At 38.7% G+C, this 26,368-nt stretch overlaps 1 protein-coding gene across 4 annotated transcripts in view; it reads left to right on the top strand.

Moving 5' to 3' along the window:
* SNX29 (sorting nexin 29) overlaps positions 1-26,368 on the top strand; it is a 490,357-nt gene that overhangs the window by 169,048 nt on the left and 294,941 nt on the right. For 3 of the 4 annotated variants that reach the window (XM_054042042.1, XM_054042043.1, XM_054042041.1), the window contains one exon: positions 20,519-20,625. In XM_054042042.1, the coding sequence (XP_053898017.1) occupies positions 20,519-20,625 (107 nt within the window). Of the gene's footprint in view, positions 1-20,518; positions 20,626-22,955; positions 23,438-26,368 lie in introns of those variants that run through there. The other variant, XM_054042044.1, reaches the window with a different exon arrangement.

The raw sequence follows: 26,368 nt of genomic DNA, 5'->3' as shown, positions 1-26,368 counted from the left end.
ACATTGGTTAATGTACCCAACTACACCATATAGGATAGATGAGATGTTGGAGTGGAGCTGGGTGCTATTAACGTAATAAAGGCACCATTAACATGTCTCTCCATTAACCCCCTTATGTCATCTTATATGCATTCAGCAGGATGGATGACAAAAGCAGAGCTCTACATAAGATCCCTCTGGGCAGAACAACAATTGCTGAATACTGCCCTTTGGGTTCTCCCAGAAAGAAAGAAGTAGAATCAGTCACCTGACCCTAGCATCCACTTATATTAACATCTGCAGGTAGTTCAGAAAATGATTAACAACATTGAAGGTAGCAAATATATTGAACAGTTTTAGTGAGGATACTGTATCTTCATTCTTTGCCAGAAAGAGATAATTGACCAATGCAACAAGGGCAGTGTGCATACCATACCCAAGTTTGAACCCAGTTTAACCAAAGTGTCAAGGAAATCTGGGTCCTTCAGATACTGTGGGAGAAGTCTCTACACACCCTCCTCAATGTTACTTAAAGAAGAAGGTTTCAAACAGTTTTGATAGTTGGCTTGATTTGTCCACATTGAGTGAATTTTGGAGCAGAGGCCATGGAATTGCTTCCTGGAAAGGCAGCTAGCATACTCCTTTGTTGAAAGGAGTGAATAACACTTTCCTCCAACAGTGAGGGCAGGCCTTCCCTATGAGTTTTCTCCAGGCAAGGCATGGCACAAACATTAAAAATTAGAGAATAATTGTGCTATCTGTATGTGTGCCGAAAGAAGGTCCTGTCTTAGTCATAATCTCATACAATATGATGCACTCTATCAGATACATTTTGGGGGAAGGCATCTATACCTGAGGTCAAATATGAATAGCATAGGTGTACCATGTGTTAAGAATATATTTTCAGCCACCTGAATGGGTTTAGTATTTTGACCTTATTAGTCAGTGTTTTATTTTGATTGCTTGTTCTGTTTAGTACATTTGTGTAGTGAGTATTTAAAATATATTAGATAAGTAGAAAATTCAAGATCACTTTTAGTCTTATGGTAGTTTACAAATTATAAATATATTGGATGTATGCTGGCAATAATATTCATATACTATATTATCTGTTCTGTTGTCATTTGCAAAACTCTGCAGTTTGTTGTTAATTCTTATTCACTTGACTGAAATTGGTACCTAAGATATTCCAAGGTGTATTACAAAGCAATGATATTGATACTGGTAATACAGTGGTATTTTTGGAATGGCAATTGCCATTATGCACTTATTAAAAGACTGTAGTGTTTCCATCTTGGACATTAAAGTCAGTTTTAATGAGAATAAATATTGATCATGAAAGTAATTTGTCCTAAATCTTTTTGAAAAGTGTCTTAGACCAATTAAAATTTGACCAATATCTCATCTGAAGAATGATATCTTTTACAGTTCAGTATCTTCCTTGCCAATCCCTCATTATATTTTAAGGATTATTTCTGAATTGTATTTTTTTTTAAATAACTTGTGGAAGGACACTAAAATATGTAACATAAGTAATCTTCTGTCTAAAACCTAAATCAAGGCAAAATCTTGTTTAAATTTGATATTGGAGTTTTTGAAAAGTAATTGATGGGAAAAATTAACTAGGAATATTGTAATACAATGTATTATTATGATTATGAAGTGTTTATGTATTTTGCAAATGTGATGTGAAACAGACAGTTTGGGTGAATACTTTGCAACTGTTAATTATAGCACTCTATTTTGCTTTCTTTTTGGAGTGGAGAAATAGCTCATCCACAGAATTTACATTAGTATTTTTTTAATTATGATTTGAGGTAAAAGGGGAATTACCGCTAGTTTTTAGAACATAATTGTAATATTTTGAATTACTAAGTTTTTGTCCAAAATATAGTTTTGATTGGCAAGTGCTGCCATAGCACTAAGATAAAGTGATTATCAAAATATACATATTAATTTTCCTTGTAATATTTGTTGCCAATTACATTATCAGCTGAATACCAGATTTCCTTGGTAGTTTTGATCCTTTCCTCTCAGGACTCCCTCCAGCTGTTGTGTCAGCACTACTGATCAGACGCTTGTTGGTGCTTGTTGGTGCAGATATCCACAAATGTCTTTTGTTTTTGTATGCGGGAAATGTTCTTTGCCAGCTTTATCCCTGATATGTTTTGCTTATCTGGTATAGCGTGTGTATTTTAGCTTTAACTCGGTACTCTTGTAAATTTTGCTTTAGACTTATCTGTGCCATAGGACATTCATCCTGTGTACAGGTACTTGTACTGCCTTTATGTTCACTGTCTTGTGTTCACACAGAAAGTATTAATAGATGAGACTATTCTATAGCAAGTGATGAAATAAAAATAGTCTTCGTTCCTCTTGTGTACATTTATTTAGTAAGAGTGTAAAGTTTACTGTATTTTTACATTTAGATACTTTAACAAGTAAGGTATTTACACTATAAAGAGCTATGTTTATTATTATGGAGATATCACTTGGAATTCCATAGTTAAGGCCGTGTCTAGACTTTCACCATTAACTTTTTTTCTAACTTTTCTAACTTCTAATAGGATGAAACAGTTTGAAAAGTTTTGGGGCTGTAAGTTAGTTCAATCTTCTGCCTACTCTTTTATACAAGCTTTTATGAATAAGACTTTGATGCTCAATTCTGAGTGTAAGTTGATGGGTGGATAAATAGAATCATTATATGCTTGGTAGCTATCGTGTTATGGGAAAAAGTTAAAAAGTTGTTTGGTTTGGTGTTTAATTGTTTTGTTTGTTGGTGTGCATATATGAATTGGTATCAAAGCTGATGTCCAGTTGGATTACAAAATGTTACTGTGTGTATTTCATAGTTTATAATATTTGGGTTGTTTTAAATAATTTATGTAATGGTACACCTTCTTTGGAGTTGTATTTAGCAACCTTAACTGTTTGCTGACAGTGTTTTAACGTGGATATTTGTTGTTTGCTAAGTTCTAACAATGTACACATTATGGTAAAGTCACAAAATGAAGACAGTCTCTATGCCAATTTGAATTAATATATTTCTAACAAAAACTTAAGTGTCCTATTGTAGATAATTCCAAAGTGATTATGATTGCTTATTTTTCTTAGCTAAAATCTGGAAAAGTAATGTAAAATGCAACACGCAGCTCAGTGCTGTGGGAACACAGCCATGCAGCACCTTCAGCACAGTACTGGCTGGTTCTACAAGTTTTACAAATGCCCTACCTACAGTACTGATAGACCAGCTGCCTCAGCCAGCTGTCTAATTGTTCATCAGATCCACTTTAGTACCATTTAAAAAAAGTAAATTCCTTCCTTCCTTGCCGTTTTCTCCATTGGTTGAACGTAAACATTCACAGAGAGACTTACCCTACTTAATCATATTTTTAAACTCTGATCACTTTAGTTATTGGATTTTTTTATTCCCACTCTCTGATCTTTTGTCCCCATCAATAAACATTGTAGTTTGTAGCAAGTCATGGTCAAAAATAGTACATATTACAAAACCAACTGCAAAGATGTCAGCTAACAACATACACTGTCTGCAGTGTAAGAAATTTTATCCTCTCAAATAAAAATAAGTGCCAGTGGAGTTCATATACCCTCCCCTACTTTTTAAAAGGCCTTCAGCTAATTGCTAACCTAGGGTTACCATATTTCAGCAAGCAAAAAAGAGGACGGGAGGAACCCCTGCCCTAGCCCCGCCCCTGCCCCTTCCACTCCCTCCCACTTCCGGCCCCCCTCAGAACCCCCAACCCTCCCCCCGCTCCTTGTCCCCGACTGCCCCTTCCTGGGCCCCTTGCTCCTAACTTCCCCACCCCCTACCTAAGTCTCCCTGTTCCTTGTCCCCTAACTGCCCCCTCCTAAGACTTCCCCCCACCCTTACTGCCCCCTAGCACCCTACCCCCTACCTGTATCCTGACTGCCCAAAACCTTATCCACAGCCCTCCCAGAAAGCCCCCCCCAACTCCCGACCCCCCCGTCTCTTGATTGCACCCTCCAGAACCTCCCTGCCCCTTCTCCGACCCCCTGGCCCCCTTACCCTGCTGCTCCTCCCGGCACGCTGGACAGCAGGGGAGGAGGAGCGGGGGAGGAGCTCCAGCCTGCCGGAGGCGATCTGCGAATGCAGGGAGGGAGGGAGGGAGGGAGTGATCTCTGCTGCAGGGGAAGCGGAGGAGGGGCTCTTTCTGGCTGTCGGAGCCCCATGTATGTGGCACCATCCGGCCGGCTGCCCTGTTAGCCGCGCACGCTCTGCATGGGGCGGGGGGAAGTCCGGACATTTACAAATCCCCCCCGGACGCTATTTTTAGCTCAAAAAGCCGGACATGTCCGGGGGAATCCGGACGAATGGTAACCCTAGCTAACCAAGGTGTTTACCATGGCAGTCCTGTCAATTTCCGTCAGGTGAAGGATAGAGGTGCATATACACTCAAGCCAGTACATTACAAGTTACTCTTTTAGCAACAAGGAGGAGGTTTCCATTTGCTGCTTCTGACTGCCCTATTTTTTTCCCCCCTAGTGTATCTATTATCCTCAACATAAGCTGTACCGAGATATACAAAACCTCATCATGCTTCTGTAACGTGGCTGGATTCTTTCTTGGATGCACCCCATTGGTCCATATCAAAGTATTGCAGGGAGATGCCAGCTGTTGATTTCTGTTGACTAGTTGCAGCTTGTGCTGCTCATTAGCTCCACCCTGGAAGTAAGGGAGGGAGGAGCTGTGTTTTGGACACTGGCTGCTGAGGTCTAGTACAGAGAGGTCTTTGTAGAGAAACCCAAGTAAAAGCTAAGATTGAGGTTTACATTTTGTGTGGGATGGTTTTTTTCCCCTTTGGGTTACCAGTAAAAAGAAATCCCAGGAAGGGAGCCTGTTTGCACTAATAAATACAGTGTATTTAGATCCTGTTCAAAGCAAACTAGAAACCCTACCTCCTTATACCATCGTAGTTAGGAAGGGAGAAGAGTCTGAATTCATTATTACTCTGGTTTCACTTGAAGCCTTTAATGCTCTTATTTACTATATCTGATTGATGTGTTTTGATCAGAGAATACATTCAGGTCTGAGAAGCAGCGAGTTTGATATACTTTGTTTTGTCTCTTTTCATTTTTTTTTATGCTTGTTAGCATCCTGCCTGCTGGCAAATATTGATCTAATGGATTCTGTGGCATGTGACCATTTCATTTAGGTGAAGCTTTTTTCGTGTTTTTTTGCTGTAGTGTCTTGATTCATATATATTTTTATGTGATAATATAAGAGACACTTGTTAGCCTACAACAGTGTTTTCCATATCCGTTTATTTTTCTGCTGCTTGTTCCTCTTTTTGTGTGTTGTTTGTGTTCATTGCCTTGTCATTTAAGTACAGGGTGCCTCTTGAGTCCTCCCTTAAAATTCCTGGATGCGGGCAATCTCCTTTTACCTTTTTTTTTTTAATCAAGTTTTTGTGCGACCTCATTTCCAGTAATTTTTTATTTTTTTGTCCACTAGAAAATGTTTTGCTTTCTGCCACACTTGTGATCTTCTTGATCCACCCTTAATTTTTTTTATTGAAGTCAATCTGTTTCGCAGCAATAATTCTCTCTTCTGTCATTAGTTGCTTTATTGTCTTTTAGGAAGTCTGTAGTTGCTCACTGACTTCTGATAATTCATCATTTTGTTACATTTTATTTTTTTTCACATTTTCTCAAAATCCTCCCTTTCCCCCTGTGATGGGTCCCCCCCGGGGTGCCACCTGGAACTGGGGTACCATTGAGCCCCCCTGACTCACCAGCCTGGGCTTCCTCTCTCACTGTGCTGCTGTGACAAGCTGCAGACATGCTTCTGTTCCTGCACTTCCACCAGCATAGACACAGGTAGGGACACACCTCGCTGCAGTTACATGCTGGCTCCTGGACTAGCCTCTGCACAAACCAACAGTAGAAAGGCTAAAGCCAAGGTAACTTTCAGCTCCATAGGCACGCACTCCCCTCTGGAGCATAAACCCAAAATTACACTGTCTTGCGCTGCACAGGGAACGGCACAGCTGTAAGCTCATAGAGTTTGGGCTCCCCCGCCCAATGTGGAGGGGAATATGCAACAGCCTTTGACCCTTGAGCTATGATTCCCCACACGCGTCACTCCAACTCACTGGTTTAGATAAAGCAAAAACAAGTTTATTAACTACGAAATATAGATTTTAATTGATTATAGGTGATAGCAAAGAGATCAAAGCAGATTACCTAGTAAATAAACAAAAATGAAAACTGAGCTTAACATACTAGAAAGATAGGATTTGAATTAACAATCTCTCATCCTGACATATGATAGAAGCGGGCTGCAGATTCTTAAGGCACAAGCTGTACTTGCTTTACAACAAGGTCTTTCATACACAGGCTAGACATCCCTTTAGCCTGGGTCCAGCACTTCCCCCAGTTCAGTCTTTGTTCTTCAGATGTTTCTAGGAGTCGTCTTCTGTGGTGAGTAAAGAACAGCATGTGATGTCACTTCGTGCCTTATATAGCTTTAACATATGGCGGCAACCATTTGTTTCAAAACTTGGTTCCCGGACTGGTTTGTGGAAAAATACTGACATCCCAAGATGGAGTCCAGAATCATGTGGCCTGGTCATATGTCCTTGTAGAGTCATACCAGCCATTACGTACAGGCTGTGTGGAGTGTTCTCAGGAAGGCTCACCAGGTGGGAGATAAACTTGTCCTAAGGCCTATTGTTCTCCCTAATGGCTCATTGCCCTGAATAGGTCCTTCCCAACCAGCTATCTAGACTGAAAGCATCTTGTCTAGTGAGCGTTACCCAAGTGTAACTACTTTTGAAGTACGGATACATAGTCAGCATTGATAACTTCTGATGCAAAAATTATATATGCATGAAAATAGAATAATACTATTTATCAAATAATAACTTTTCCAATTACACCTTACACGACCCGTCTTGCATAAAATACATCATAATTCTGCTATAATCATATAATAATAATATCACTATGAAGAATATAGGGCGCAGTGTCACACTCCCCAGTCCTCGAATCTCTTATAGTTTCTGTTTGTTCTGATAAAGTTACTCATAGACTTTAAGGCCAGAAGGGAACATTATAATCATCTAGTCTGACTTATCTGCACATTGTAGACCACAGAACCTCACCAGCCCACTCCTGTAATACAGACCCTTAACCTCTGGTTGAGTTACTGAAGTCTAAAATCTTGATTTAAAGACTTCAAGTTACAGAGAACCCACCATTTACTCTAGTTGAAACAGCAAGTGACCCATGCCCCACATTGCAGAGGAAAGCGAAATCCCAAGAGGGTCTCTGCCAATCTGATATGGGGGACATTCCTCCCCGACCCCAAATATGGTGGTTAGATGCTGAGTATGTGGGCAAAACCCACCAGCCAGAAGTCTGGGAAAGAATTCTCTATAACTGGACACCCTCCTCCTCTAGTGTCCCTTCTCTGGCTTTTGGAGATATTTGCTAATAGCAGTCATGAGCAAGCCACATGCTATTGTAGGCAATCTCATCATACCATCTCCTCCATAAATTTATCAAACTCAATCTTAAAACAAGTTAATTTTTTTCACCCACCACTCCTGTTGGAAGACTATTCCAGAACTTCACTCATCTGGATGGTTAGAAACCTTTGTCTAATTTCAAGCCTAAACTTGTTGATGCATCCTAGGATTGCAATAGTCCTTTTCACAGCTGCATCACATCGGTGGCTCATAGTCATCCTGTGATAAACCAGTACACCCAGGTCTATCTTCTCCTCTGTTGCTTCCAACTGATACATCTCCAGCTTATAGCAAAAATTATTTTTGTTAGTTCCTAAGTGCCTGAGTTTGCATAATTAAATTTCATTCCCTTTCTATTACTCTAGTTTCCCACTTCATCCACATCTTCTTGTATGATATCCGGGTCCTTTTCTATATTGGTAGTTGCCCCCCCCAATTTTGTGTCATTCACAGATCTTATCAGCGCACTCCTGTTTTTTATGCCAAGGTCATCAATGAAAATATTAAATAAGATTGGTCCCAAGACCAATCCTTGAGGAACTCCACTAGTACCCTCCCTCCAGCCTGAAAAGTCACTATTCAGCATGACCCTTTGTATTGTCCCATTTAACCTGTTCTTTGCCCACCTTTCAACTCTCAAGTAAATTCCCACCTTCTCCAATGTAACTAATAATTTCCCATGTAAAACTGTAACAAAAGCTTTACTGAAATCCTGGTAGATTAGATCTACGTCATGTCCTTTGTCTAGATAATTTTAGTTATTTGCTCAAAGAAAAAGATCAGTTGGTCTAGCATGACCTACCTTTTGTAAAACCATGTTGTATGTTATCCCACTTACTGTTTTACCTCTATGTTCTTAATTATTTCACTTTCAAAATTTGTTCTAAGACCCTGCATGCTACTGAGGTCAAAGTAAAGGGCCTTTAGTTTCCCGGATCACTTTTCGCCCCCCTTTCTTAATTATAGGTACTGTGTTTGCAGTTCTCTAGTCATAGGGTATGACCCCTGAATTTATGGATTCATTAAAAATCCTTGCTATTGGACTTGCAATTTTGTGTATCAGTTCCTTTAACATTTTTGGATGGAGAGTATCAGCCAACCCCACAAATTCGGTCCCATTAAGATGTTTGAGTTTGGTTTCCACCTCAGATGTGATAATTTCTTCTTCCATATCCTTGTTCTCATTAGCCACCCTGCTATTGCCCCCAAGCTTCTCATTACCTTTATTAAAAACTGAGGCAAAGTATTTAAGTGTTGTGCCATATCTAGATTATCTTTAATCTCCACCCCTCTCCTCAGCACTTATTGGTCCCACTTCTTCTTTCTTTGGTTTCTTTTTATTTATGTTGGTAAACAACCTTTTACCATTGGTTTTAATTTCATTTGCAAGGTCCAACTCTGCTTGGCTTTTGGCAGTTCTCACTTTTCTCCCACGCTTTCTGACCTCCAAGAGGTAGCTTTCCTTGCTGATCCATTTCTTCTTCTGTTCTTTGTAGGCTTTATGCTTTCTCTTAATAACCTGTTTGAGATACTTGTTCATCCAATCTGGTCTGCAACTCTTCCCTACCAATTTTTTTCTCTTGCTTGGGATTCAGATAGTTTTTCTTCAAGTAGATGCAGCTGTGTATTCCACTTAGGTGGTATGTGTGTGTGTGCCCAGGGTGCCAGAGTTGGAGAATTTTGCCTTGTAGTACCAGCATGAGGTGGAGCATGGGCCTCTTTCTCTTAGTCCTTCCCCTGGCTATATGAGGCAGCACTGCCTCATCCCCTCCTCAGTTCCTTCTCACTAACTATGGCTGAAGTTGGAGCTCTGTGTGGTTCTCAAACTCAGTCTTTCTCTATCTTGTAGTGACTTTTTTCTAGTTGTATATAGTTAGTTGGTACTTTTAGTGTTGGTTAGATTTAGTTGAGTATTTCCCTGGTGAAACCTCATCAGGGTTTAAATGTTGTCTGCCACGATGGGGAGTGATCCCCAACAGCGTTCCCCATATTCGGTGCTTGTTGTGCTTGGGTGCAGCCCATGTTGAAGAGTGGTATTTGATTTGTAAATCGTTCACGGAAGCGAGTCAGGTGGCTAGAGACCTTTGCTTAAAGCAGCTACTCAAACAGACCATGCAACCTGTTTCGGCCTCAAGGCCTACGTCGGATCAGAGGTCTCCCTCGGGTTCTGAGAGTGCTTCCATTTTACACTCTGGAGCAGGTGCCCTCTCCAAAGAGACAGAGAAGAGCTGCCCCCCAACGAGTACACCGAGGAAAAGGTCACATAAGACCAATCAAGAGAACTTCAGGTCTTATGGAGACTCTTCTCCTCCAGAAAGAGTGTGGATTGGCACAGAGTTAATGTTGCAGGATGAAGCAGGTCTCTCAAACTACTCCCTAGAACCCACGGGAAGGTTAGAGACCCTATACCATCAACTCTGAGTTTGGCACCAGGGTTTCTGTTGAATCTGGTACTGATAAAGGTGATGCTGGCACTGGCTGTTTCCACATCGTTGGCATATCAGGCATCAACAGATCACATCTCCCTTTCTGTCCTGACTTCTGTCTTCGTTCTGGACTTTGCCAGAGCTATGTTGTTTATAGTCGCATTGGCTGGGTGGGGTGCTGAACCTTTGGGTCCATTGGCACCGAACCCGGATGTTTCCCTTTTGCAGTCTGTGGAAGTGGGACCGGTGCCAGACTCAGCACAAGAGACCCACTGTTGTGTTCGGTGCTGCCAAAGTTACAATGGTGGCACTCACCGCCCTCCACTTCAGCACTGTCCTGCACTTCAGCTACTTTGCTTACACTACTGACTTTGGGCTTGATGCCACTCCTGGCTCCAGGTACAATGGAAGCATACTGGGTGCTGGTGATACCATTTCTATCATCAGCACCAATCCTCCCTGATTTTGGGCAATGGAGGAGTTGGATCAGCTACTGGCACCCTCAGAGCTGGCTCCACCAATTTATATTGGGGGAAATTAAAGCCTCCTGTAATTACACAATTCACAGCAATATTTATTTCATTAAAAATATTAGAGGTCCATATCCAGATTGGAGCCTGGGGGTCTGTAGCAGACCCCAAGCATTATCCCAGTGGAGCCTCTGTTACCTTTTTTCACCAAAGTAATTTTGACCCAAACAGTTTGTTTTATCCATTCCATTTCTTTACAGTCAATCTCATCATAATACATAATATATGATGCTATTCCACCTCTTTACCTTTATTTTAGGCTTTCCTGAACAGCACTTACACTTCAATATCCATGTTCCAATCATGACTACTATTCCACCATGTTTTTGTCATCTCTATAATATCTGGTTTTACTTCCTGTAGCTTTAGTTCCTCCATTTTGTTATCCAGTCTCCTTGCATTGGTGTACAGACATCTTAATTGTTTCTGCCTGGCTTTATCCAGATTCCTCACCTGATTAAACAGGCATTTTACTGCCAGTATTGTCTACCTGACAGTTACTGTCAGTAGTATTGGCACTATGTCTCTGCTTCTTGTCTATTCTCCTGCCTTCTGTTGTTCCTTGGCCCATTTCTGTATCCTCTTTTACTTGATTTTCTTCCCACTCAATATTTGAATCAGGCATGGAGATTACATGAGCATCTCCAACCATCTCTCCCGAATTCATAGTTTAAAATTATTTTATTCGGTTGTGCCAGCCTCCATCCCAGAAGTCTGTATCCTTCTGTACTCTGGTGGAGTCCATTCCTTGAGAACGTACTCTGTCCATGAATGCTTCCCACTGGTCAAACATCCAAAAGTGCTCTTTATAGCACCATTGCCCAAGCCATCTGTTGAGCATCATAATCTTGTCTTGCCTTTGCTCTCCTCTTCTAAGGACAGGTAAAATCCCACTGAAGATCACCTGAGCCACCATTTGTTTAAGCATCTTCCCCAGGCTGGTGTAGTCTTCCTTGATGCATCCCAGCAAGGCTCTAGTAGTATCATTTGTTCCCATGTGAAGGACAATCAGTGGATTCTTTCCTGCTCCCATTAGGATCCTCTTCAGCCTCAGATCCACATCCTGTATTTTAGCTCCAAGTAGACAGCACACTCTTCAGTTCTCCTAGATCAGCTCTGGTGACAGGCTTGTCAGTTCTTAGTAGGGAGTCCCCAGTTAAGTACCTCATGTCTCTTCTTAGTGTTAGAACAGAAGGGGGGGAAGGCTGGAGAATTGCAGTTTCGGGCTGCAAGGCTTTTTGTCTTCTGTTCTCATTTGCAATCTTCTGTGAGTCATCCTCTGTCCTTGTGGGGCTTCAAACTCTGTCTGTCTCCATTGTCTCTTCCCCTCTGCTTGTAGAACTACTTGTTCTTCTTCTCTTCTTCCTTCTACTGTCTGCATCTCCCCTTAGTTTCTCAACTCAGCACACCTGTTCCTGAGCTCTATTTCTCCTTCATTAGCTGTTCTTTTCCTCTGCCTTGTTCTCATAGTCCTGTGCTTCTACTGCCACCTTTTTCATTCAGCAGGCTACCCTCACATCTGCAGGTCATGAGGTTTCCCTTCAGTCTTCTCTCTTCTTTCCTCCAATCCCCTTCAAAATTCAACCATAGTTTCTAGCTGCATCTCCAAACCTTGGATGTTCTCTTCCATCAGATCTGTCAGGCAGCACTTCATACAAACCAAGTACTTTCTCCAGAATAATGTACATTTTACAGCTTGCACATCCAGTCATCTTCATTGTCTCTCCATTCCTTGGGTCACTGCCACTGCTGCCTCTTTAGCTGTCTTAGCCTTCCCTCTTAAGCTCCTGCGGAGAAGTGAGGAAAAGAAAAACCCATAAAAACACCACACACACCGTCATCCAAACTCCCACTCAAATTCCCCTGTTTTCAGCTCTGTTTGGCTCCTGTGCCACTGGCTGGTTGGTTGGCTGCTATTATAAGAAGCTCCACCCTCTAATCAAGGTTCAGCAACTTCTGGTAGCATAAACTTGTTTGCGTTCATGTATCTCAGAAATACTTCTTTTTTTTACTGATTCGTTCCTGTGTTTAATTTATTACCAAGTTTATTTATTGTTCCATTCTATGCATCCGAAGAAGTGGGCTGTAGCCCACGGAAGCTTATGCTCAAATAAATTTGTTAGTCTCTAAGGTGCTACAAGTACTCCTGTTCTTTTTGCAGATACAGACTAACACGGCTGCTACTCTGAAATCTGTTATCAAGTTTAGTTGTTCTTTCCTAGTCTTCTGTATTTTTCTTTCCTATACATTTTTGTATTCATTATTCATTATTTTGATTTGTACAGTATTTAGCCTCCTATTTCTTTGAGTTTTTGTAGCCTCCCATGATTTTTAAATTTTATTTTCAGAAACTGAATTTATATACTATCGCCTCTCTGGGGATGACTCTAAAACATTCATGATGTCTTTCTACTCTAACTCCTTTCTCAATTGATCTCCCCTTGAATCTCCTGACACTTTCTTACACTATTTCTCTTCTTTCCCCATCTGCCTGTTTGTATCATAGTTAACAAATCCACCATCCTTCCAATCACTTAGTATCACAACTTCGGGGTTATACCCAACTCTCCACATACCTATCCTTGCCAAATCTTGTAGCTGCTTCTCTGCCATTTCTAAAATCTGCTCCTTTATCTCCAACCCTACTGCTAAAATTATGTTTCTTTTTTGCCTAGGTAAGAGCCTTATCTCATAAACTCTCTTAAGTCAAAGAAACTAATTCGGGTCAGACAAATTTTAGGAGTGTCCTGGATCGAACTTACTTTATTTCTAAAGTATTAAAGTTACACCATAATGTGACAATTTTATTCCATTGAATATTCTCTTTTGAAGTAAGTTACTACCATAACTTTTCCATTTTGATCCAATTTACTGTGGTATAAAACTTTATTAAAGCACTTACTGGCAGCATAGTTAACCTTGAGAGGAGCGTTCAACTGTTACGTATTATCTGTCTGGACTCATACAAACATAGCCACAGTGCATATCAAACATCATTGACCATCTCAGTAATGTGGTTCTATTCTGAAAAGTGTTCTTTATGTACAATTTGGGACATAGCTTCTTGTTGCCTGTGTAACTAAAAAATGTCACTTTCACATGTCAGAAGCTAGGTGAGAAACTGTCTTTTGAGCAAAGTTTTGGGGTAAAATAGCCATGATGTTACAAATGTGTATTATAAAGACTGAGGATCTAATTTATTTTGCAGAATTTTTACTGCTGAAGATGATGCATGAAAATGAAGGAACATAGCTTGATTTTCAGACATCAAATTAAGTTTGCAGGAATAAAAAAAACCCTTCTAGCTCATTACTTGCAAACTAAGAAAATTTGATAAAGAATTATTGACACACAAAATATGCCCCCCCGCACCTCCACAGTAGATCTTTTTAATTGGTTTTGCAGTCTGACCAAAAATTGACAGTTCTCTGAATTTTGTTATAAGCCAGAAGTAATTTTCACTGTCAAGCTGCTTTTCATTTAGCAAAACTTCTGTTTCTAAGAAGTTGCAAGCCAAGTGAGCAAGTGAAAATGCGATTGTGATGGGTATGATGACAGTTTGGATTTTATAATAATGCATTCATTCTAAGATGTATTTATGAATCTCTCATATATTTAGCAAAAAGAAGAACAGGAGTACTTGTGGCACCTTAGAGACTAACAAATTTATTAGAGCATAAGCTTTCGTGGACTACAGCCCACTTCTTCGGATGCATATAGAATGGAACATATAATGAGGAGATATATATAAACACATACAGAGAGCATAAACAGGTGGGAGTTGTCTTACCAACTCTGAGAGGCCAATTAATTAAGAGAAAAAAAAAAAAAAAAAAAAAACTTTTATCAAAAGTTTTTTTTTTTTTTTTTTCTCTTAATTAATTGGCCTCTCAGAGTTGGTAAGACAACTCCCACCTGTTTATGCTCTCTGTATGTGTGTATATATATCTCCTCATTATATGTTCCATTCTATATGCATCCGAAGAAGTGGGCTGTAGTCCACGAAAGCTTATGCTCTAATAAATTTGTTAGTCTCTAAGGTGCCACAAGTACTCCTGTTCTTCTTTTTGCGGATACAGACTAACACGGCTGTTACTCTGAAACTTGTCATATATTTAGATAATTTGCAAGCTATTTAAGAGAGGAAACTTAACATAGAAAAACTTAACGAAGTAGCAGGAACTGCTGCAACCAGAGAAGTGTATTCAAAGTTGTGGTCGTTGTCCAGTAAATAAATCTGCACCCTTTTGAAAGGTTATCCAACAACTCTCAAAGCTAATTCTCCATTCCTGGCGCTCACTCTCTCTGTCCAGGCTTGCATCTCTCTCCATCTCTTGCTCTTTCTGTCATCCTTCCTCGTGGATGTCCTGCTGCCTCTTTAAACAATACATGGCAAAAACAGGATCATCCACCAGTATGGTGAAATACTAGAACTTTGCTGAACTGAAATGAGCCATCTAAAAGGTGAAAGTCAAATTTAAATTGCACTTAATACTTTCGGCAGAATTTCACAAAACTTGGGAATTGAATAAATTGAAACAGAGTACCTGGAATTGTATAAAAATGTCCAGTTCTGCGATGAAAATGACACAAAGTGGGGAAAAATCAGCATTTCATCCTGCATGGTAGCAACAGTAAAGCACATTAGCTGTCCTGTAACTGGGGATAAAATATTGTATTCTGAGTTTACTACTTGTATGTAATTCACACCTCCTGCCACAGAAGTCCTGGTAGTGGCAGTACAAGCTTCCCCATAGAATCCTGCCAATATTAATCATTAGGGCCCTACCAAATTCCCGGTCCATTTTGGTCAATTTCACAGCCATAGGATTTTAAAAATTGTAAATTTCATGATTTCAGCTATTTAAATCTGAAATTTCATGGTGTTGTAATTGTAGGGGTCCTGACCCAAAAATAGTTGTGCGGGGTTGTGCTACTGCTTCCCTTACTTCTGCACTGCTGCTGACAGCAGCGCTGTCTTCAGAGCTGGGCAGCTGGAGAGTGGCAGGAATCACATGGTATGGTATTGCCACTCTTACTTCTGCACAGGTGCCTGCAGAGGTGGGCCCTCAATCAGCAGTTGCCACTCTCTGGCCCCCAGCTCTGCAGACAGCAGTGCAGAAGTAAGGGTGGCCTGGTATGGTATTGCCACCTTTACTTTTGCGCTGCTGGTGGGATGCTGCCGTCAGAGCTGGGCACCTGGCCAACAGCTGCCGATATCCAGCGACCCAGCTCTGAAGGCAGCGTAGAAGTAAGGGTGGCAATATCGCACCTCCCCTAAAATAATCTTGTGACCCCCCCCTTCAATTCCTTTTTGGGTCAGAACCCCCAATTTGAGAAACACTGGTCTATCCTGTGAAATCTGTATAGTATTGGGTAAAAGCACACACAAGACCAGATTTCCCAGGGGGAGACCAGATTTCACGGTCCGTGACGCATTTTCCCTGAATTTGGTAGGGCCCTATTCATCAGTTTTGACCTACAAGGTTCATATCTGAGGGGCAAATGGAAGTTCGCTCTCCATACTCATTCATTTCACATGGGCCACTAGACTGCTTTTGATCATTGCCAGTTTGACTTGGAATTAAATAAGAGCCCTACAAAAGAAAGGCTCTGTAATGCATTGGCAATCCCTTGAGCTGTACAGTACCCTGACAAAGTGTATTCTGCTGTAATTTATGCTCAGCCTTTTTGTTTCCCTGAGTTTGATGTCTCAGATCATAAAGACATACATTGAAACTCTTTCAAAGAATTGACTATAGGAAAAGAAAATAATCCAAGCTTAATAAAATCAATTCAGAATGTAAAATTACAGGATATCTTGCTATATCTACTCTATCATTGTCAAATAGGAATTAAGCCTCATTTTAAAAAAAATTAACGTAGTCATATGCAGGCTTGATAGAATTCAATGTTTATTTTTTAGAATTTTGACAGACAACATTGATGTTTATTTTAAAGCATTTTTTCTATGTCTATCTATGTACATCTCCACACTTGGCAAAATTGTGGATTTTAAGTATTTTGAGGGTGGGGAATTTATGTTGACATATGTTTTTACAGTTGTGGGAATCAGACAATAGGGATCAGACAATAGGGATTTCAGGCAATACTTATTTAATCTTCTTCTTTGTATGACTGATGTACTTGTAGAACAGCAACTATAATTTTACATTTAGGTGGTTAAGACAGGAAATTGCATCAGGAGTAGCAGAGTTTATCGCTGTGATGCCTCCTTCATATTTGTGAATTGGGCATTGAGTTGTTATAGTTTCTGTGGTCTGTTTTGGTTGACCACAGTCGCACACTGAAGAGCTTTTAATATTCCATTTGTGCATCAAGTATCCACATCTGCCTGGTTTGTGTGGATGTGGTGTAGGGTTGCCCATAAACTTTGTGACAGATTGAAGCTAGAGATCTTCTGCTTTGGGTCTTTGTTTGTGACTTCTTGTAAACTCCATTTGACTTTCATTATTTAATGACAGTAGACATTGACATTCAAAATGTTAAAACTTTATAACCATTAAAATACAGATTTCCAATGTTACATGTCAAAATATACAAAATGAATATCCTAAATCAAACTCTAAATTCCCAAGCAGCATTATTCTTACTTTACCTTTCTGTAAATTTCAATTATCAATTAAAATATTTTTTCATTGGTTTGTGTGTATACGGTGAAATTGGTGATTACCGACAGTTATCAATAAATATCTGATCCTTCTGAGCCTAAGCAGGTGCTGTTCAGTTCTCTAGAGTGTTAGGTTTTGTCTAAATAATCCATAAAACTTACATTTCTGCTGTACTGCACATATGAATAACAACAGCTCTTGCATGTCTTTCAAACTAATTTAGGCAAATTTTGAAAAATAATGGTAAATTAGATGGGTCTGAAGACAATAGGACCATAAAAGCAAACCTCAAAAATACTCTAAACGTAAATTACCTAATTAAAAAAAAAATAGTTTAAAAATACACTTTAAAAAGTAGTCTTTCTGTACCTTAAAAATAATGATTTCCAGTTTTAGCCTAATATGTTTGAAAATTTGATTTTTGATTGAAGATCAGGATTGCTCAGCTTTTACCCTTTTTTTGTATTTGAACAATATCTTCCTGTTGTGTAGTTATAAATGTAGGATAAAAATTGCCTCTAACTGAGAACAGATGTCTATATAAATCATAATGTTATCAGCTTTGGTGGTGGTAGTGGTGGCAATTATGCATCATTTCACAGCAGATTATTGGCTGCTGATCACATTTTCAAGTACCACAGGTATATTAGTAGCATACAGTTTGACAAATTACCATTTACGAACTGTATTTTATTACATATATAATAATTATCTTCTGCCAACCATGCAAATTCAATCTGAGTTCTGAATATCAAGCTATGATCTTTCTTTCTTTTTCGTCACCATCATTAATGACAATTTCAGAATCTAGAGGTCTGCTAATAACTGATTTTTTCATTTGCTGGCAGTTCTGAAAAATAGAAAAATAATTTCAGTTCAGGTTGTCCCCTAAATGCTGCAGCAACTTGTGTAAGAAAAATTCTGAACATTAGCTATTCTTGTAACATGTAAATAATAGTATTTTAATCATACCCAAGTGATTCAGAATATGGACCCCAAATAGTTAATTAAATCTTAACTTTTACTGTCAAGTTATTTCTGAACGTTCTGAAACACTGTTTTTCTGAATTCAATGATAGTTTCATTGACACATGCTTTTTTTATTGAATGTTTGGTCACTTGATTCAGAACTAATGCACTGAAAAAGCTGTAATTGACTTATTTTCCTCTCCTATCTGATCACTCTCAAATGTTGTTCTGTATTGTTTATGTAGCCCAGTGGGCTAGCTTACCTTTATTTTATTTACTGCTTTGCATTATATTCAGCAGTAATGCAAGAAACATACAGGCCTGTATGCTGTAAAACATTAGCTTCAGCAAGTTAACATAAGGCTTGAGATCTCTGCACTTTGAATGGATAAACTTTGCACAAATAAACAGCCCAACAGAAAACCCCAAGTATTTGGGGAGCTGAAAATAGAGTTTAAGGGGCAGTCCTGACTACAGGTACATGAGTCAACCACAGAAGTGTCCTGGCAATGAACTGATGTACATAACAGGTATATGAGATACATCTAAGGCTAGCCTGCTTGCTTGGCTATCTACCTTTTCTTACAAGTTTTTTATTTTCTTATGGGTTTCATTATTTGTTTTATTATAATAGGTTTATAGATTTATATTAGAGTATATTTTGGCTGTAACACAAGGGACCTGCAGGTCACATCCTGTATGTTGAGCGAAGGCAAAGTTAGTATACGTATGTTTGGGACTTTTCACCTAGATGGATGGTGATGAGCTAAAGCATAAGGTCCATATATGGCTGTGACCTTTAACATATAGGATGCGTTAAAGCAGGTTGGCATAGGGGCTTCCCTAAGTTCATACCCTTTTAAACTTAACCGGTACACCACAACTTGGAACTTGGAGAGAACCGAAATAACCAGTTAGGACAGAAATAACAAATGGGATACCTAACCATGAAAGGGCCGTGGTAACGAATGGATGTATATGATATCAGTGATCTTAACTTATTATACTAACCTATAGGAAAAAAACACTCCAACATTAGTAAGGTGAGGAAATACAAATAAGGAAAAGGGGGAAAATCCCCTACTGAATATGCACCAAACATAGTGGTGTCAGTGTAATGTATTATAAAAGTGGTATCCCAGCCTAGGGGCAGTAGGAGAGAGATATGTAGTTCTTGGGAGGTGCCAGAATGATGGCCACTGTGATGATGGGGAAGGTAAGGGTGAGGAGGAAGATGATGGCTAAGATGTCAGATGGTGAGAGTATATCGATGTGCAGATGTACATTCTGTAGTATCTCTATCTACCTTACTGAGTTGGGGTGTTTGCGACTGTGCTAAATGTATTAATAAACTATATTTGTAAATATAAAAGAGTTTCTATTCCATGAGTGTTGAAACTGTGCACATCGGGGTTCCCAGCTATATAATAATTTGAATAATACTGGGCATGATCTTGGGGCAAGAACCTTTCAACCCTCAAAGTGATAACTGGGGATTCTTAAGTAATCAATATAATTAATATGTAATCTAAAGATTGGGCAACATTGGACTCTCTTTTCATGGCGCCATCATAGTTTATTCAGAAAATTTTGATTGACTTGTAGGGAAATGGAATTGTATTCTGAGATTTGTTGAACGTAATTTAGTCAAGGTTATGGAGTTTTGGTGTACTTTTTCTCACTGAACAACAGTTTATTGTTTTTTTTTTTAAATTACAGTAGTTATATCTTGATTAAGGAAATGTAATCAACTATCTTTGAAACTATGCAAACTTCAAGTTAGGGAGTAGTTATATATTTTTGGGTCAGGCTTTTAAATAATTTAATAATAAAATTGTGTATCTAATTTTAGAACACAGTTATTGTGAATGTGCACACAAAATTATTAATGTCTTAATGGTTATTACTTATTTGATACTTACTAAATATTCTTGAGGTCTGTCCCCATCAATACGTTGTGTAAAGGTATTGAAGGTCAGCTTCCCCTTTAGTGAATAATAAATAATCTAATCATAGTAGGTGAATCACAGAACAAATGGGAATTGTAAGTCAGTAAATCATACAGATAATATAAAAAAATAAATTTAAATATGTTATAGAAAAGAAATAGGCAGAGATGTTAAGAGTTAAATTTTCAGATAGCTTACGTGTAAAATTATATTGACTGCATGCATGAATTAGGCAAACATGCACACAAATAGCTAATTAGTTTCTTTTTTTATGTTTGCTGTTATGTTATGGGAGGTTACTTAAACATTATAAGAAAGCACCCTTGGCATTGAAATTACTTTTTTCAGTATTTAGTTTATTTAGTGATATTACTCACATACAATTTGCACCGTATTAGGATACTGTACTTATTATCAACATTTTTAAAAAGCTGTTCATTTTCGAAAGATTGTTTAAGAGATTTAAGAGCTTCTACATTTATTTCCTTTGTAGACTACTCTTGTATTTTTTTTTTGTTTTAGTTCTGCCAAACCTTTGGAATATTGATGGGGAATTTACCATACCTGAGCAAAAGCAAGTAGAAAACAATGAGGAACTAGCAAACTCCTATGAAAGAAAACTGATTGAGGTAAGAATCTGTTAAACTTTAAAAGTTTTATTATGGAGCAAGTAGCTGAAAGCCCATGCTGTCAGACAGCTGTGGCAGTTGGGCCAAGTAATCCACTATCTCATACAAACAATTAAGTGGTTGCATTCACATTAGCTTTATAGTCAGGGTGGTGACTAGTTGAGTTATCTCTGATATCACAATGGTCTGAGACTCTTGGCATGGCATACGTACAGGCCTTGCTGTTGCACAGCTGTAATTCACAAAGTCAAAATGTCCGAGAATGTAAACATTTGGACAGTAACAGACTGCAAATCCCAGTAATGATTCAACCTTGTGATAATCTGAACAAAATGAGTTCTCAACCACATAGCTGTTTCCATTTCTTCAGAATGACTCAACAGACATTCTAGGCTTTAGAGTGACACACAGGTTGACAATCCTGGAATTTTATTATGTAGATAATAGCAGTGACTTAACAGTTCAAGGTGAAAGACAATTTCCATTCTTAGCCTGAATTTTGCTGTCTCCCTTTAATTCTTTAAATAAACAGTCTGATATTTCTAATGCTTTGAACTGTTTATTTCAAAAGTTGTAAGTTGATTGAAGAAGCTATAATTTTAGCCATGGAAATTTTGAGAAGTAACTTTTTTTTTCCTCTTGGGGAAAGTATTCTTAACATCCACACTTTAGTATCAAAATTGACTTATCCTTTACCAGTTTCAAATGTATCATATATACTTGTTCTCAGTTTAAAAAAATTGTGTACAATACTGGTTTTGTTTACTTTCCATGTTAAAAAGATATTTAATTACACTATTAATTTTGGAATCAGCTTGTAATACTTGGAATCGCTTGAGACACCGATAACTTATTTGAGGGTCATCTTCAGTAAAACATTGTTCACAACTGTTACAATTGCTGCCAGTGCTACTTCCTGAGTTTGTAACTGCCCTGAGCCACATGTTTCAGGCCTCATGTAAGTTACAACCTCCACTTCAAGACCTCATAAAATTACAAGCTTTGTTGCCTGTGCCAGCTGCGCTTTTACCTTTCTTGAGACTTTATGGAACTTAAAAGTTCTAATAGCGTATCTCGTGAAACTTGTAACTTCCCGGAGGACTCTTAACACCTCCTAATTGATGTTCCAGAACTGTGGCATAGTCTGTTAGTGCTGCATTGATGTAAATTGTTGAGTTCCATGGATATGATGTTAATACTGAAATGACTGATGGAAGTTACAAGCCTCCCGCTCCCGGCCGCCCCAAGTGGTGGGGAGAACCCCAGAACGCCTGGTGGCTGCTGGCAGCAGGGGGAACCCCCCAGCTCAGAGCCACCAGCGGAGGGGGACCCTGGAGCTCCGAGCCCCCACGCAGCTGCCCAGGCTCCCCATTTTGTCACGGATATTTTTAGTAAAAGACAGGGACAAGTCACAGGCTTCCCTGAATTTTTCATTATTGCCCATGACCTGTCCCTGACTTTTACTAAAAATATCCTTGACAAAATGTTAGCTTTACTCATGAGCTCCACCTTTGAAGGCTATTAAGCTTATTAAAAAAAAAAAAAGGGATTAGAGACATAATGTTTGTTACAAGTTTCAATAAAAATGAAATTCACAGACAAAAAAAAAGTTAAACGTTAAGATCAAACACATACATCCCTTAAAAAATTAATTAACCATTGCAGTATACCCCTGCCTCTACCCAAACATTCCAAAGTCACCTTAAATCTGCATCTTTGACCATGCTTCATTTACCTGAGGGAGGCTATGCGTATCCCCATCTGGTCAAACCTCTTGGATAATCAAACTCTCATCTAACTATAGAGAGAATATTGACAGAAACAGTCCATTCTTTGAACAGCTGGATACTATCCTTCGAAAACATGTTCGGACAAGTACAAGTAATCCTTTTATGTTTGGTCACCACTTTCTCAAATGGTATGCCCTTTTTATGGGTTTATCTAGCCTTTTTCTGTTGCCAAACCTGTCTGAGGTGCATGTCTTAGTAAAGAAGCCTGGTAAAATGTCTTGATAAACATTAAAAAAACAACCTGGTTTCAGCTGCTATATTGTTCTCCCAGAGGTTCAGGATTTGCTGATGACACTACAAAGTTTCCATACAGTGCTGCCGATAGCTGGTCTCTCAGAATTCCTCTGATTCTGTAGAATTGCAGACACGCCTGCTCCATTGTAAAGCCGAGCTGCAAACCATATCTAATGCAGGCAGCCTGACTTTCTGCCCAGTGTAGGATGTTGTGTTCATAGATTCACATGCCAAAAGTGGGCACATGACTCTATAATAATCCAGGTGCTGTTACTGACACTGCCCCTTGCTTTTTCTCTCACCAAGTGCAGGGTACCAACTCTGCTGTCACTTTTTACATGGGCCCATTCTAGCTGTCAAGTTGAGGAGTAGGAAGGGGAACACTGCTGAATGCTGCTGTGGCAGTGCTATGGAGCAGGAGCGGGGGAAAGAAAGGATCTGTTGGCATGACCACATTAAGGTAATCCAGAGCTATAGGCACACTGCTTGCAGGACCTATGTGGCTGGTAGAACATTTCACATCAGGTCAGAGACCCCCTCATGAACTTGTCACCAGATGGTCAGGATCCAGCAGTCTCTAAAGAAATATGAGATAAGCCTTGATTGCTGATGAAATATTAAAAATGGGTATAACCGAAGCTGAGCTGAAATGTTCATGTAATATCCAAAGTTGTTCTTCATGGTTTTCCATTATGGAGAGTTTTGTTAGTGATATCTGATGAGTGCATATTATTACCATTTATTATATTAAAATTATCTGAATTTTTTATCATTTGTAATGGAGTTTTATTCAAACACACTTTATTATTCTTCATTGCTGTTTTATGAATGGATTGATTTAACAAAAGAAATGTATAAACGTATAATGCAGATACAAAAAAGCAGTAGAAAGTTGATTTAATAATTATTAAACATATTAGAAGCACTATTAGTGCTTTAAACATTATGACTATTTATTGAGACATGTTTTACTTTTGCATAAATTCTACACTAAAAAAATTCTGTGGCGCTCTCTAGAAAGAGCCACATAAAGAACATCATTCTTGGTACCATGATTTCTTCTAATGCAAAAGTTTGAGATCAGTCCCAGAGCCCCTAATATTTTGAGTGGTTGACAGAGTGTTTGGGTAATATTGAGCAATGTTTGTCCCTTGACATTTGGCTCACAGTTAGTCAATCTTGTATAATATGAGATCAGATTCAAATTTTACTTTGTCCTGTATAAAAAGGAAAATGGAGTCTAGAGATATTTATAATGCAAGTCCATGAACAATTAAACAAGTTTAAATGCATAGTAAGACATGTTTTGCTTTGTGCTGTTAATGTCATTTTGTTGTACAAAAGGAATAAACATGAGTGTTTTGATTTGCATTGGTTTTGAAGGATTTGTTTAAATAATTTCACCTGCTCCAGAAGTTTTTCCACCTTACATTTCCTACTGGGAAATGTAAACTCCTTATAGCCTGCATCACAATTCCCCTCAAAATAAATAGTGAACATTTGCTGTCCTAGCAGAGCTGGCATTGCTAAGGATTAGTTAACAAAACAAAAAACAGCTGTGACTGATGTTCAGGATGTGCAAACAAAAACAAGATCTGTGTCTGGGTTGATATCCATAAGGGACACTATTGTTTGCAGTGTCTTTCTTTTTGTGGCTATAGACTAGTAATGAACATTTCCTGAAATGAAGAGATGAGCACTCATAATGGAAAATTGGAAAAAAATATATCTGACACTCTAATTTTTTGGTGACTTTTCTTAAGTATGTCTAATTACAGAGAACAGAATTCAGCTTTCCTTGCAGTTTCAGGCTTGTACAATTTAGGGCCTTATTCATGATTGATTTTATTCATGGTTTAAACTTGCATTTCATCAAATTTAAATTATAACTTATGAAAAATTTGCTCAAGATGCCCCGAATGTGTCTTACGAAGCTGCTGCTAAAGACTCAATAATTAAAATTGGGCCTTCTATTTCCTGATACGGATTATTCCTGTCAGGAAATGAGAAATAAAGGGGATGGACCCAGTGCTGGGACAGAGGCTCTGTGCACTGAAATTGTGGACCACAGTTCCCTGATCCCTGGAATGCCCTCTGTTACTGTAGTCATGGGAGGTTTGTGGAATGACTTCTTTATGGAGGAGAGCCAGAATAGGTGGAGAATATCCATGTCTCCTGGGCTTTTGTAGCATGTGCAAAGGCATATTCGGGAGCCAGTTATTGTCTTTTATACCTAAAAATGTCTGTTGAAATACATTGCTCAGGATTTAGAGCTCAGTTTCCCCAAAAGCTTTGATTCTCTTTTTTGAGTTTCTCAGAGGCTTTGTAATACTTTACCATATCTTTCCCTCAAACATTTAAAGTTATATAAAAGTACTAAAATTGCATTATACTTGTTTGTCATGCCTAAAGAGTTAATTTCCATACACTTAGAATGTGAGATCGGATAACTTTCTTCCACTCAGAACTTCCACATGCTGATCATGAGAACATAATATTTGAATTACTCTATTCTAATAATACTCGACGGAGTTCATTTATGAATATTTAGATATTTGAGATTTGACATCTATGGGGAAAAAAAGGTTAAGTTTGGGTTTTCAAATTCCTGACAAATTATCTGGCTGTGTTTTCAAAGTCAGCTTGTTTGAAACATTTGAGACAATATCTGTGAAAGTTATTTTACAATTACATGATGTTAAACCAAATGTTGAATGTTTTGGTTTTACTTTTGTATGTCAATTTTTACATCTTTCATGCTTTTTTTAGAGTAATTAAGTACTTAGTTGGATTCTGAGGCCTCAGAACTGAACTGCTTTCTTGATTCAGTCTGAATTTTAACTTTTAGTTTCTCATTAATTTCATTTCAAATTAGTCAAAGGTGTTCAAGATCTCTTTCTGAACTTAATACAGCTTAGAGTCATTATGGATAGTTCTCTGAAACATCCGCTCAGTGTGCAGCGGCAGTCAAAAAAGCTAACAGAATGTTAGGAACCATTAGGAAAGGGATAGATATCTTAATGCCTCTATATAAATCTAATGTTACACCCACTTCTTGAATACTGTGTGCAGGTCTGGTCACCTCATCTCAAAAAAGATATATTAGAATTGGAAAAGATACAGAGAAGGGCAACAAAAATGATTAGCGGTATGGAACAGCTTCTGTATGAGGAGAGATTAAAAAGACTTGGACTTTTCATCTTGGAAAAGACACTACTAAGAGGTGATATGATAGAGGTCTATAAAATCTTGACTGGTGTGGAGAAAGTGAATATGGAAATGTTATTTACTCCTTCACATAACACAAGAACTAGGGATCCACCCAATGAAATTAATATGCAGCAGGTTTAAAACAAACAAAAGGAAGTGCTTCTTCACACAACAGATAGTTAACCTATGGAACTTGTTTCAAAGGGGTGTTGTGAAAGCTAAAACTATAACAGAGTTAAAAAAAGAACTAGATAAGTTCATGAAGGATAGGTCCATCAATGGCTATTAGCCAGGATGGTCAGGGATACAACACCATGCTCTGTATCCCTCTAACCTCTATTTGCCAGAAGCTGGGAGTGGACGATGGGATGAATCACTCGATTGCCTGTTCTGATTGTTCCCTGTGAAGTACCTGGTGTTGGTCACTGTCAAAAGACAGGATACTGGGTTAGGTGGACCATTGGTCTGAGTCAGTATGGCCATTCTTATGTTCTTATTCAATAGTTACA

This window comes from Malaclemys terrapin, chromosome 10 (genome assembly GCF_027887155.1).
Source record: "Malaclemys terrapin pileata isolate rMalTer1 chromosome 10, rMalTer1.hap1, whole genome shotgun sequence".
Lineage (NCBI taxonomy): Eukaryota > Metazoa > Chordata > Testudines > Emydidae > Malaclemys > Malaclemys terrapin.
The sequence above is the reverse complement of the archived record's forward strand: the minus strand, read 5'-3'. Positions and strand labels throughout refer to the sequence as shown.